General features: G+C 41.8%; 1 protein-coding gene across 6 annotated transcripts in view; it reads right to left on the minus strand.

The window, feature by feature from the left end:
- Window positions 1-14,083, minus strand: part of tsc1b (TSC complex subunit 1b) — a 40,117-nt gene that overhangs the window by 18,458 nt on the left and 7,576 nt on the right. For 2 of the 6 annotated variants that reach the window (XM_079658754.1, XM_079658753.1), the window contains exons 2-11: window positions 10,529-10,741; window positions 10,319-10,422; window positions 7,239-7,391; window positions 5,410-5,554; window positions 4,984-5,138; window positions 4,823-4,896; window positions 4,540-4,718; window positions 3,882-3,994; window positions 854-1,019; window positions 631-752 (exon numbers count right to left, since the gene is read on the minus strand). In XM_079658754.1, coding sequence (XP_079514880.1) covers window positions 631-752; window positions 854-1,019; window positions 3,882-3,994; window positions 4,540-4,718; window positions 4,823-4,896; window positions 4,984-5,138; window positions 5,410-5,554; window positions 7,239-7,391; window positions 10,319-10,422; window positions 10,529-10,637 — 1,320 coding nt within the window. In that variant the 5' untranslated portion in view covers window positions 10,638-10,741. The other 4 variants (XM_079658757.1, XM_079658755.1, XM_079658758.1 and 1 more) reach the window with 4 other exon arrangements.

Raw genomic sequence — 14,083 nt, forward strand, 5'->3', positions numbered from 1 at the left:
TTATTTCTGCACCAGAATAAAGAACATTTATGAGACAAGAACCCAAACAAGACTCAAACGAGACAAAACAATGATGTGAGTTTACTGATATACTGACTTCAACCTTCTTTTGCTGCTTTACAAAAATCAAACATTTCAATCTTGATAAATAAATGTCCTTTCTTGCTATCAATGAATTTAGTTTTCAAGATAATAGAATATTTACTTGGATCTTCCTCATAAAGCCACATAATAATAATAATAATACTTATTATAGCACCTTTCACAGAAACAGAATTCACAAAGTGCTTCACAGGCAAGATCAAAAGTCAAAGTTAAGACCTCCGAAACATGAATACAATAAGCACATGAGGCAGACATTTTAGGTCAACATAAAAACAAAACACAGACCATGTGGAGCCCTGAAAGGAACAAACACAATAACAGAAGACATGACACACATCTCAAGTAGAAATAAAAGCCAATGTAAAAAGAGAGGAACAGGATCTGGAACAAAATTCAGAAAAACAGCCTGCTGGAAATTAATATTCATCACAAGGTCATTGACCCTTTGCAATTCTGTTACTCTGAAAACATTCAAGTTCATGGGGTGTGGTGTAATGATGTGAGCATGGAGGGGGGAGAGCATACCTTTCTAGGTGGACTGGACTGGACTGTGTTGGCTGGTAAGGAGATTATGGGGAAGTCATCTGATAGGCTGGGAGGCGGGGAGGAGGTGGCTGGAGTGCTGGAGGCAGGCGTTCCTTTCCCTCCTGCTCAGGAAACGATCAGCAGGAAAGACAATTCCAGTGTTACTTAGTTAAAAACACTACAGTCAATCAACAGCTGTTTTAAACCTGGTGTGAGTGTGTACCTGATGTGCAGTGAAAGCGGCTGGGAAGGTGTGAGGCACTCTGGGAGAGCTCTAGGTTGGGCGACATGCCCCTGGAGGAAGGGGGCGTGGCCATGCCGCACAACGAGGAGGGGCTCCACAGAGGGTCCTTCCCCCCGCAGGAAGAGTTGGGTTCACAGGTGGAGTTCTGCATAGAAAGAGACAAAACAGTACAATTATTACAGAAAAGTAAGAATAGTTTAGCAGTTTGGCGGCAAGTAGTTTTATTTTTAGGATACGGTCTGCAAATGGGGGGGAAACAGCTACCTTAGCTCTGTTCATTTGATATATAAGTGGCGAGACTACTTGTTCCCTCCTGCTTGATTCTTTAACAGGGGTAGACATTAAGGGTAAAATGCCACTGGCCCTCCTTAAGAAAATTAACACATTTGTTGCAATAATAATTTATGCACTAACTACATTACTTGTACTACAACATTTGAATAATCAGTTCTTCCTCATTTTCCTCAATTGTTCATATTTGGTTTATTAAAATAATGATATTGTGGTCATTGTTAAAAAATGTCTGCTATTATTATGAGTATTATTATTTGTATAACAAACTTTCTGCTTTCCTGTCATCAGGAGTTAGAAATGTAATGGCTATGTATTAGATTAGATTAGAACCTTCATTCTCCTAAACTGCTGGGACATTTCCCTATAGCCAATACCTTTATATTGTCTACTCTTCACTTACTTGTCAGCATAGGTCGGCATTGATGTACAGAGCCGACAGAAGACCTTGTTTATATTGGCATCATATTGAGAGGTGCAGTGACGCGTCATAAAACCAGGAAGTGAGCTGCTGGTTCCCCCGACAAAAAGCAATGGGATTTCTCCATAGGGTTTTGGAAAATAGCTTGAAATAAGGTCTGTGGAAAACGAACCTGTTTGATAAATGCACGTTTTGTTCAGCCGGATAATCTCCACATGTCTACCCTACTTTTATAATTTTCTAATCATAAATGTAATCGATGGGTTTTAGGACGCGTCACTGCACTAGAAGCCAACTCCATTGATCAAGCTGGCTGAAACGTTCTCTCCCTCTTCTTCTCATGCTCCCTGTCACTCTCCTTTAACTCCTCCGGTGACTTTCTTTTATTTGAAGATTGTTTTTTGCCCGGCGCTTGGCCGGTTACCGCTGGTATTAAAAACATTTTGGCGAATGGTTAGGTGGCGCGATAGTCTGTAGTGAAGGAGCGCGCTCCCGCTCACGGGAGCCTGCTCGCGCTGCGCTCCGCAGCAAACAGCTGTTTGCTTTTCACCCGACAACCGACTCACGAAACGCTATGTTGTAGCGTTGATAAACGAAACAATTTATCTAAATTGCTAGTCAAAATACCAATACCACAGGACAATTATTTTAAAGCAATATTTTTAGTGCCCCGAGCGGGCAAGTGGAAAGTACGTTATGCTGGCCGGGGGTCTCTAAATAGTGCTTCCGGGCCAGCGGGCCATTTATAATGTCGAGCCCTGCTTTAAGGATAGCTAAGATAACCTAGCCTCAAATCCACAGACCAAATCGCAAAAGTGAACCTGTCATTTCATTTTGAATTTTCAATGTGTTCAGCAGACATAGAACAAAATGAGGCAGGACACAATCCGATGAAACTACAACCAATCAGATTGGCCAACACAAAATTACAATATTAAAGCCTTGTTCACAGAAAGTGTTATGGTCCTATTTGGTCATCTTAAAATGGCAACCCTGGCTTGTTATACTTGCCATATCTCCTATTCTGCTTATGTTACAGTGCCTATTTTGAGCATCATCAATCATCAATATACAGTGGGGCAAAAAAGTATTTAGTCAGCCACCAATTGTGCAAGTTCTCCCACTTAAAAAGATGAGGCCTGTAATTTTCATCCTAGGTATACCTCAACTATGAGAGACAGAATGGGGGGAAAGAATCCAGGAAATCACATTGTAGGATTTTTAATGAATTAATTGGTAAATTCCTCTGTAAAATAAGTATTTGGTCACCTACAAACAAACAAGATTACTGGCTCTCACAGACCTGTAACTTCTTCTTTAAGAGCCTCCTCTGTCCTCCACTTGTTAACTGTATTAATGGCACCTGTTATTCTCGTTATCAGTATAAAAGACACCTGTCCACAACCTCAAACAGTCACACTCCAAACTCCACTATGGCCAAGACCAAAGAGCTGTCCAAGGACACCAGAAACTAAATTGTAGACCTGCACCAGGCTGGGAAGACTGAATCTGCCATAGGTAAGCAGCTTGGTGTGAAGAAATCAACTGTGGGAGCAATTATTAGAAAATGGAAGACATACAAGACCACTGATAATCTCCCTTGATCTGGGGCTCCACGCAAGATCTCACCCCGTGGGGTCAAAATGATCACAAGAACGGTGAGCAAAAATCCCAGAACCGCACGGGGGGACCTAGTCAATGACCTGCAGAGAGCTGGGACCAAAGTAACAAAGGCTACCATCAGTAACACACTACGCTGCCAGGGACTCAAACGACAAAATGATTGATCCTTGCTATAGTAACCCAGAATCCACAGATTTCTCCATTACATTTAAATTCTTCAATGTTTCCCTAATTATTCAGCTGTATGTCTCAGAGTCAAATCCTCAGAGAGACCCCAGGGGGTAAAATAACACCCATCCCTTGTGTGGCAGACCCAATAATAGAAAGGAAGGGACTTGATCTCTATGGCAACCAGCCCTAGGGAGTGACTACATAGAGGTGGCATGATGAGTACGGTGCACATGTTTAATTCCTGAGTATTGATCTGCCTGCTGACTTTGATGACACAAAAACTGCCCACTCACTTCCTGTCCGCTCTTTTACAGAACATGGATGGTTGATGTGAATGAGAGTAATGTGTGGTTTTCAGAGGAATGCCCTGACATAGGGAGTGTAAACATGTCCGCATTTACAAGAGTTAGCAGCAAACAGAAGATTAACGGCATGTAGCTCCATTACTACCCTCTGAACCGTGATTTTGACAGCTTTTAACCGCATTACGGATGATCTTACCTGCCGTCTGGAGGTCTGTGGGCTGCGGGGGGAGGACTGTGTCCCTGAGAAGGGGGGCAAGGACAGGGGAGGGGGGAGCCGCGGAGTCGAGAACGGGGTCGAAGAGGAGCTTCCTGTTGGCGAGAACACAAATAGTCTGATCAATCTTTCAATGGATGCACCTGCCGACCTGCAGTGGTGTTTCTTTAGTCTTCGGACGACACTGTTTGATGACTACTCGTTCAAAAAAGATTCACATCAAAAACACAAGTGTTTAACTGAAAAAGGCCTATTATGGCTACAAATAACATTTTCATTATCGAAAAGGATACAGAATGTTTCTTATTTGAAATTAAAAGTGAAATTGAAACTATACGTTTGACAAAGCAAGGAAACAAAAAGGCTTATTTTATCCTCATATTACTCCTAATATGTTTTTCAAAATATTTTTCCAGAGACTTTGTCTAGAGTTTGGTTTAAACTCAATAAAGTTTTAAGATTCAAATTCTGCTGTTCATGTTAAAAATCCAGTATAGACAGGAGAATAATTAGACAGTGTCACCACCTCTTTTAACACTGCAATCTAAAAATAAAGGCACTATCGTCTAAAAAAAAAAAAAAAAAAAATCCAGTATTGTTGAGGCTCTATCAAGTGTCACGTGTATGATGTGTTTCTGACCGTAGCTGCTGTGGAGGTCAGTGTAGGGGCTGGAAGTGCAGTCTTGTGGTCGCAGGTGGATTTGGGGGTAGAAGTTCTCAGGCATGGTGGCGTACCCCTCCTCACAGGAGGCCTCCTTCGGGTCGAGAGACACTTTGGCACATTCGATGACGATATCGTGGATTTCATACTTTTTCCACCTACAAAAAAGCATAGCACCGTTAGCCAAAGAGATGCAGTTGACTTCGGAAAATAGATTGAGAACGTAATTGTTCCGATTCTAGACAGAGCAGGAAATAATAACCTGGTGGGGTCCAGCTCGTGGTCCTTGGTTCCCGTCACCAGTTCTGGGTGAATACGGACGTGTTCAAGCATCGGCTGAAGGGAAAGGTTCAAAATCTTTGTTAGTTATCGGCTAAGAAAACTCGAATGAAGTGCAAGAAGCAGCAGGGATAACATCCTCACCTTCACTACTTCTTCAAAGGTTTCCATGTTCTCCTTCATGCTGTAATGGGAGCGCAGGTAGGACACGAAGTTGCACGGATACATCCCGTAGAGACGGTGGAAGAGGGAGTAGACGCTGGCGTGCAGGTGGATTAGATACACCTCAGAAACGTGCCCTGAACATGTGAAGAGAATTAAAGAAAAAAAGCACAAACTTGAACTGCGGCGATACACTACACGATATCTGGAAATAAAGATGGTAACTATAATTTTAAGTAGCCAAAGAGTGATTGACACTTTGATGAGATGTATTTCATATATATATATAAATTATATAAACAAATGATACCTTAACACCTACTCCCTCCAAAATAATATCATTTTTATGTGTATAATACCAAAGTGTTGCACCGAAATGTTTTGTGGGAAATGACAGGAAGCTCTAACCTGGATTCTTAAGGTTCCAAGACGCCAGGCGACCGAAGATGTCGAAGTACTCCCACAGGTGTTGTTTCCCAGCTTGAGGGATCATGGGTAACAGAGTGATCAACACCAGAACTCCAGTTATCAGCACCACTACGTCTGTGTCCGTCTGCAGGAGAGAGAACACGCAAGTATTCAAGTTAATGATAAAGTCAGAGATTAATAGTTGTTAATAGTTAAGAACATTTAATTGTTTATCCGATAAGATGGTCTCTTAAGTTTCTGAATGTCATTATAATGAGGGTGGCATTGCAGTTTAAGGGGTTTAACCATAGCAGTATTTAAGCTAAGCTAGTAAGGACAGGCATTGATAAGTAATTTATTGCCAATATTCAGCTTGTAGGGGGGGGGGGGGGGGGGGGTGTAGTAATCAGCAGCGAACCGCTTCAACACGTGTATTTCGGTCTATTCACGGCATTCTTTTTGTTATTCTACAGTATTGTTGTTTTATAGTTATTTGTTAATGTAATCCAATTTGTGTTCTTTGAAATTGAAAAGGATATTGCATTGTGTTTGTTATTTTCGTTGCAGTTGTATATGTCTTAAGTGTCATTTTGCTTGGCTTCCTATTTTTTATGGATATGCTTTTATTTTGAAGGCGAGTTAGCGCTGTTGACAGGAAGTTGTTGTTGCTATGGAAACAACGTGACGGAGATTAATGGACAAAAAGTTATATCTACATATGAAGACGGAGAAAGTAAACGATAACGTTTATGGTTAAGTGTTAGCACCCCCCGAAGAGGCACAAGCTCTTACGTTGATATTGGAGATTTCAATAAATTCAACAACAAAAAAACAAATAACGAAATTGAAACCCGAATAGTACTCCAACGAACGAATATTCGGGTACAGCCCTACTGATTACATAATGTTTTCAAGACACTAGTATTCAACATATTAATATTTATTTGACTAGAGAAGATGGAAGTAATTTTGCATCTATTTTCAGCTTTTTTTCTGCAGGAAATGTCTTTAAAAAAAACCCTGAGTTTTCTAACTGGCTGTTGTTTTTGAGGGAGTGTTATGTTTAATATTAACTATTCAAAAGGGGTAATTTGCTACTTTGGTAGAGCATGCATGTCATTTATTACAACCTCTCTTATTGTCTTAGTTTGGCAGAAAGAGGTGCAAGTGAGTCCAGGAAAGGTCTGTGTTTAGGTCGCTAGAACATCTTCCAACTGTACCGTAGGGCTGTACCCGAATATCCGAATATTCATTCGTTGGAGTACTATTCGGGTTTCAATATCGTTGTTCGGATATTCGTTTTTTCCCCGTTTTTTTTTCTCAAATTGAATTTATTGAAATCTCCAATATCAACGTAAGAGCTTGTGCCTCTTCGGGGGGTGCTAACACTTAACCATACACGTTATCGTTTCTTTCTCCGTCTTTATATGTAGATATAACTTTTCTCCGTTAATCTCCATCACGCTGTTTCCAATGCAACAACAACTTCCTGTCAACAGAGCCAAATCTCCTTCAAAATAAAAGCATGTCCATAAATAGGAAGCCAGGCCAAATGACACTTAAGACATATACAACTGCAACGAAAGTAACAAACACAATGCAATATCCTTTTCAATTTCAAAGAACACAAATTGGGTTACATTAACAAATAACTATAAAACAACAATACTAATACACGTGTTGAAGTAGTTCCACCCCCCCCCGAATATTCACTGCTGATTACTACCGAATATCTGGAGCCCGAAAAATGGTATTCGGGACAGCCATACTGTACCGTGGAGTTAAAGTTGGCAGGACAATACAGAAGGAGCCACATTTCATTTGGTTACCTTCAGGCATTTGAGCAGCGAGAGCAGCAGAGGGTATCGAGCGATCTTGTGGATCCAGGACGGCTGCTTGCGGATGACATGGCCGAGCAGAGTGAGGGTCGGCAGCCGGCAGGCCTGTTTGGTCATACACTCATTCATCTTGTCCAGAAGGTGCTGTGAACGAGGGAGGGAGAGCCGAGTTAGCTTTGTACTCAACACATCAGGGAGCAGGAGTGTTTCGTGTCATTGCCTTATAGGCAACTTTAATTCAGGGAACTTCATTTAGAATTGAGCTTTTTCCATTTCTATAGATATATGTATGCTCTATTTACAAATCAGCTGTTTGATTCTACTTTGATCTCTCTAATGGAAGTTCAGACTCCAGGATGGTAAGATCGTTTTGACTAGATGCAAATAAAAAGAGACTACAGAAATAATGAAAATCACCTCAAAGCCACAACAGATCCACATCTACGTTTTCCATGGCAATATGCAAATACTAATAAAAACAATAACAACACAAAGACAATTGATACTATTGTAACAGGACTGGGCAGATAAAGAGACAAGTGGTAGTGTAGCAATCACGACAGAGGCAGTGTTCAAGTCCAAAAAAGAGGCTTTATTGCTGTTAAACTCGAAAATACCTTTAACTATACAAAGGCTAACGTAGCCGGGCCGCTAACCGACTTACCAGCTTACAAAATGTTTCCTCACGCTGGGAGTCTCCTGCTCCCTCCATGTGCCACACACAACTGAGCAACTCTGTGTGCTTTGTCTCCCTTGAGGGAGGTATTAGCACCAGGTGTGAGGTCTCCACACCTGCTCCCAATACTGTTCATTGGAAGCGGGTGGAGCCACCTATTGGGAATGTAGGCGCCTCCCACTACTCTGCCTCTCAGTTCCTTACACTATTTTGAAGAGCTAAGGGCAACACCACCAACACACTTAATGTGTTGTGGTGATTTAAGTTCTGTTGTGTTCTTTGTTGTTTGTAACTCCTTCAATGATGTGACTCCTGGCAATCTGAAAATGCAGCGACAAAGACAGCCTGAAATATTTTGTCTCAATCTTTTTTGAAAGAAACTGAAGAGATTTTGCATTTTTGTGTCAACATTACCGCATCTAAAAAAAACGTCAGTGTTGAAATTGTGTTGTTTTTCTACATTGTTCTGCATAAAAGTGTAGACTTTTTAAAATATGTATAAGCTATCTGTGATCATTACTGTGTTTATGGTTCAATCTCCATATTATTCCATTATTTCACATGATTGGCTGGACCACTCCTGTCATCATATATCAGACCGACATAGATTAGATAGAGCTTTATTGTCTCCCTTAGGAGAAATTTGTCTTGGGCATCGAGAAAATAAGCAAAAAACATTCAGGTCAATCAGTCATAGATACAGAACAGAGATCACATATCACATGGCAAAGGAACAAACAAGAAACGTACAGCACTTTCCCTATTGCACATACATAATCAAATTGCACTTTTCCCTATTGTATTATACATAAATCAAATATTGCACGTTCCCTACTGTATTCATACACAATCAATATTTCACTATCCCTATTGCACCTATGCATAGTGTCCGTCAAATTGCACATATCCCTATTGTGTCCATACCTAATTACACATAATGCACTTCCCCTATTTAACCTTCTCGATTGCCCAAACTACACTGTAAACATTGCCCTCCGAACAACTCCTAACACAGCATAATCACAATTGTTTCTGACTGTTCAGCAGCTTGATTGACAGCGGAACAAAGGAAAACTTATACCTGTTCAATCTACAGTTTGGTAATCTATACCTTCAGGCAGCAACTCAAACTCTCTATACAGGATGTGTTTGGGGTCGCATGTGATTTTACGGCCTTGTTTTCTCACATCTCCTCAAATATCTCCTGAAGAGAGGATGGTGGAAGCATGCCAATTATCTTTCCAGCGCTTTTTATCAAGCTCTGGAGTTTTGATTTAGATTTAACTGAAAAGTTACCAAACCATGTTGTGATGCCATAACGAATAATAGACTCAATTGCTTCCCTGTAGAACATTAACATGACACATTTATCCACTCCATGAACCCTGAGCCTACGCAGAAAATGCAGACGCTGGCTTATCTTTGAGCATACCTGATCCACCTGATGGGCCCAGCCTAACTGAGCATCAAAATAAATCCCCAAATATTTAAAACTTGTAACCTGCTCAACTCCCTCCCTGTTGATAAGGACGGGCTGTGATCACCTACTGACTTGGGGTCAATGATCATTTCCTTTAACACCAGGTTGTGCGCCTCACACCACTTCACGACCTCTTCAATCTCAAGTTTATAAATAGAAATGTCTGAGTCTCTAGTCAGTAGACTAAGTATGGCTGTGTCATCAGAAAACTTTATAATGTGGTTGTGTGTGTGCTGACTCCTACACTCATTTGTGTAAAGTGTGAAGAGAAGAGGAGAGCTAAAGCAGCCTTGTGGTACCCCTGTGCTTACGACCTGTGTGTCAGAGAGGGTCGAGTTTACTTTCACCTGCTGCTGTCTTTCAGTTAGGAAGGAGTGATACCATCTGATTAAGTAAGGATTCACATCCATCTGTTTGAGCTTTTTTAACATAATTTGGGGAAGAATAGTATTAAAAGCTGAGCTAAAGTCCATGAACATTAATCTAGCATAAGCTAAAAGATTTTCCAGGTGTTTTAGAATAAAGTGAGTTGTAGAGGTCAGAGCATCATCTGTACCTCTACCATCGCTATACGCAAACTGGTAGGGGTCCAAGAGGTGTTGCACCTCAGTTCGCAAGTTCCCTACAATGATCCGTTCTAGTGACTTCATAACTATTGAGGTCAAAGCCACTGGTCTGAAGTCGTTGTTGTCATGTGTGCATGTTATGGTATGATGACAGACACATGCACATATCAGTTGGTGTACATAAATCAGGAGGACAGACTTTATTTATTTTTTGTCCCTCTCAAACTAAATATATTCAAAGTATGGATCGACAGTCACTCAGATCCTGTTTTCCGATAGGCAAAAAATGAATTTCACAACCAAATTGTGCAGTTTTACATCCACACGACCATCAAGCTGCTTTTCTCACCTTATCGTGTGGCTCTCTGACAGAGGAGAGGATATGCATGGCCTGGGCCGAATTTGTTTCCAAAAAGTAATCCACCAGTCCGTTTAGCAGCATGGACCCTCGCTCTTTAAGGGGGGGAAGTATCAGTTAGATAAGTTGCAGAAAAAAAGAAAGAAAGAGTAGTCTGGAGAAACAAAGATAAATGATTTTAAAAACACCACGCTGTCCTACCAGTGCTGAGATGCTCGTTGATGAGGCCTCGGATCTCATCTAGCTGCTGGAGGTCGGAGGTCTCGAGGAGCGGGAGGAGGTCCCCCACGTTGGGCTGCTCCCTGGCCATGGTGGTGGCAGAGCTGGGGGGAGGCAGCGTCTCTTTTACGGTGTCCGTCCCTGCCTGCCTGGAGGACTCCTGGGGCCACCCACCAATACAGTCTCCAGGCACCTCTGCATCGCACCGAGACAAATGCATAAACATTTCCCAGAGTTAGTTAAGAGCTCTGATCTTGGATTAGCAGTCACATGATATTACCAACTCATAACTGGGGAGCAGGGTTTGTGCATAACGGAAACAAATTGGAGTGTTGTCATTAATGAGGGCTTTTATGAAATTGACTCAGTCATGAAGAAGAAAGGCTCTGAGGAGGTAAGCTACATTTTTCAGTGACATAATGATCTTGAGATGATATCATCCTTTCAGACAGACTGGCTTCAGTTCCCATGAGGTCATCCCATTAGAGACGTTGGATATCTTCGACAATATGTTCCTATTTTTCATAGTTCTAATTAGGGATGGGAACGATTAACCACATTTTCAGAATTATTCAGGTATTCGAATATGAAAATGATTTATGATTATTTTTTATTGTAATTTTTTTTTTTTTTGATTACATATTCACCAAATTGAATAATTCAATGTATACGACAGTGCCATGGCTAAATGTGCTAGGTCTAAAGGTGTGTTTTGCTCCGCTTCGTCCACACAGCGGCTTTGGAAAAAGTTTGCCGGCGGGCGTGTCTGAAGCTCGACCAACAACCAATCATATGAATCTTCCGCCCCTGACACACAAGCAGCGGTTTGATTGGCTAGAGCTTGTACTGGCATATGATTTGATTGGCTGACGCTTCCACTGAAAGCTTCAGAAGCTTCAAAAGTTGAACATTGCTCAACTTTTGCAGCCTGAAACGCCAGGAAAGCGCCGCTCTGTTTCCCACAATGCAGTTCGGCGAAAAGTGACGTCACCCCATTCAAAGTAAATGGGCAGAAGCTTCCAACGCCGCTGTGTGGACGGGCCGTCACAGCGGGCAGAGCTGCAGGTGCTGATCTCTCTCTCTCTCGCGTCCGGTTATACTTCACTCACTTTTATGTCCAAATCCATCAGAAAGTTAATTTATGTTTTAAGCATGAAGCTGTAGGCCTATAGCTGTCAACTGTTCAAACTGATCACCAGTTCAATACTTTTTTCTTTTTTATAGGATATGTACATTTCGGTTAACCGTTTTTTTGGGGGTCGAATATGCTTTCAATTCCCATCCCTAGTTTTAATACTCATGAACAGAATGGCTTTGCTATGAGGACTCACACATTTTAGTGTTACTGAATTCTGTTGTATAATAAACAGAGGGTATTTTTACATGATATAGTCGGTCTTTCTATTGTTTCAAAAAGATACTAGAAACACCAGGACTGTTTTCATGAATTGCAATGTTGTATCTTTGTCAAGTGAAAGCAGTACCTTCTCACCACCTTTATCCTTCAGTAAAGCCCTTAGCCCCCAAATGCCTAACTGGAGAAGCTCAGATGCAAACAGTGGAAGTGCTGGGCCACTCTCAGGTGTGAATGTGCGAAAACTGTGAGTGTAAACAGGTCGTGAAAAAAAAAAGCACTGCTCTGAAACGTCCCTGCATAAATAAAGGTGCTGCTCACACAGGAACGTTTGCGTTTATGCACAGTATGCGTTTTCAAAAACGTCTTCCGTTCACACGTATTCGTTTCATTTGACGTGTCTGTTCACACGAGAACGCTGGACACGCTGTAGTACATATGCCGGGCCTGTAACTGGCGCTGTAACTTTCGCCACAAAATAGACCAAAAGCAGCGAAGAAGACCCCGGAGCATGGTTGCCATGCCATGCCATGGTTGTCTTTCTGTTTATGCTCCGGTGGATTTAGTAACATGTGGTAGTTCATGTAATTCTCCATGTCCACTTGTTGCTGATGGTTGTGGTAGAGGAGCTGTAGATTTTGCACTAACATCTGTAGCATGGTCAGTAGCATATGGGCTCAGAACAGTCTCATAATACACACATGCACACAGAAGGAATCAAACTTGTATTTCATGATCCGCAAAATGATTCACACTTGTATTTCCGGATCCACACTTGTGTTTTTCAATGCACAGACAAATGTGTACCGTTTCATATACATGTAAATAAAATCCAAATACTGAAAAAGGTTTTACAGATGTATTTTTCATCCTCACATATTTGTTTTCCGTTTAAAACCTCTGAACCTGCAAACACAAACCGCTTTCTGTGCACGGATCGCTGTGCATTCGTGTGTGGGTTTTTTGAGACTCCCCTGACGCTCACCCGATTCGTACTTTAAATGTTTTCTATCTATAGCCAATCAGATGTCTCCTTCATTCTAAGCCAATCACATGAGCGCGCCCCCACCAGGGTATGATTTCTTGCATTCATGACACATATACACATTTTGCGCTGTCCGGTCAGCTCGCTAAACAGAGGGTGGAGCTTCAGGTGATCATGCAGAGCTGCGTGTCGCCGTCAGACTCAGCAGCTGATCAGATCTCTCTCTCGCGTCCGGTTATACTTCACTCGCGTTTATGTCCATATCGATCAGATCCAGCTCTCCTGATCGGCCTTTATAGAGAGCACTGCTCAAACTATTTAGATTGAATATCGGCCTGTAATGACCGGCGGGGCTCCCCCCGTAGACAGTTCACTGTCTAGCACTGGCTTTGTAGTGCACTGATCGATTAGGCTAAGCTAACCTGTAGCTGCTCCCTCCACACTCACAACAACTTCATACAGACATAAATAAAGCAGCTGTATTGAAACACACATTTAAAACGGTTTTGCCTGCCGTTTTTGTGTACACACAAGCATTCATCAATGGTTCGGAAAGTGGCGCTGAACCATAATAATATAAAGGCGTGTATTTGCGTGCATTTCCTGTTCGGAAAGGCAATGTACTGAGAGTGGAGGTGTCCTGAGATTAGCGCCTGCAGGCAGGCTCCATGGACCAGTCAGCTCAGGACTGCGCAAAATGCGTAGGCCTACATGAAGCGCTACGTCATGAACGCAAGCAATCTACCCTCATGGGGGCGCGCTCATGTGATTGGCTTAGAATTGAGGAGACATCTGATTGTCTATAGATAGAAAAAATTACAAGTACGAATCGGCTGACCGTCAGGGGAGTCTCAAAAAACCCACACACGAATGCACAGCGATCCATGCACAGAAAGCGGTTTGTGTTTGCAGGTTCAGAGGTTTTAAACGGAAAACAAATATGTGAGGATGAAAAATACATCTGTAAAACCTTTTTCAGTATTTTGATTTTATTTACATGTATATGAAACGGAACACATTTGTGTGTGCATTGAAAAACACAATGGATCCGGAAATACAAGTGTGAATCCTTTTGCGGATCATGAAATACAAGTGTGAATCCTTCTGTGTGCATGTGTGTATTATGAGACTGTTCTGAGCCCATAGCAGTAGCACTAGCAGTAGCTACTGACCATTAGGGGTATAACGGTTCACAAAC

This window comes from Notothenia rossii (assembly GCF_949606895.1).
Source record: "Notothenia rossii genome assembly, chromosome: 11".
NCBI lineage: Eukaryota > Metazoa > Chordata > Actinopteri > Perciformes > Nototheniidae > Notothenia > Notothenia rossii.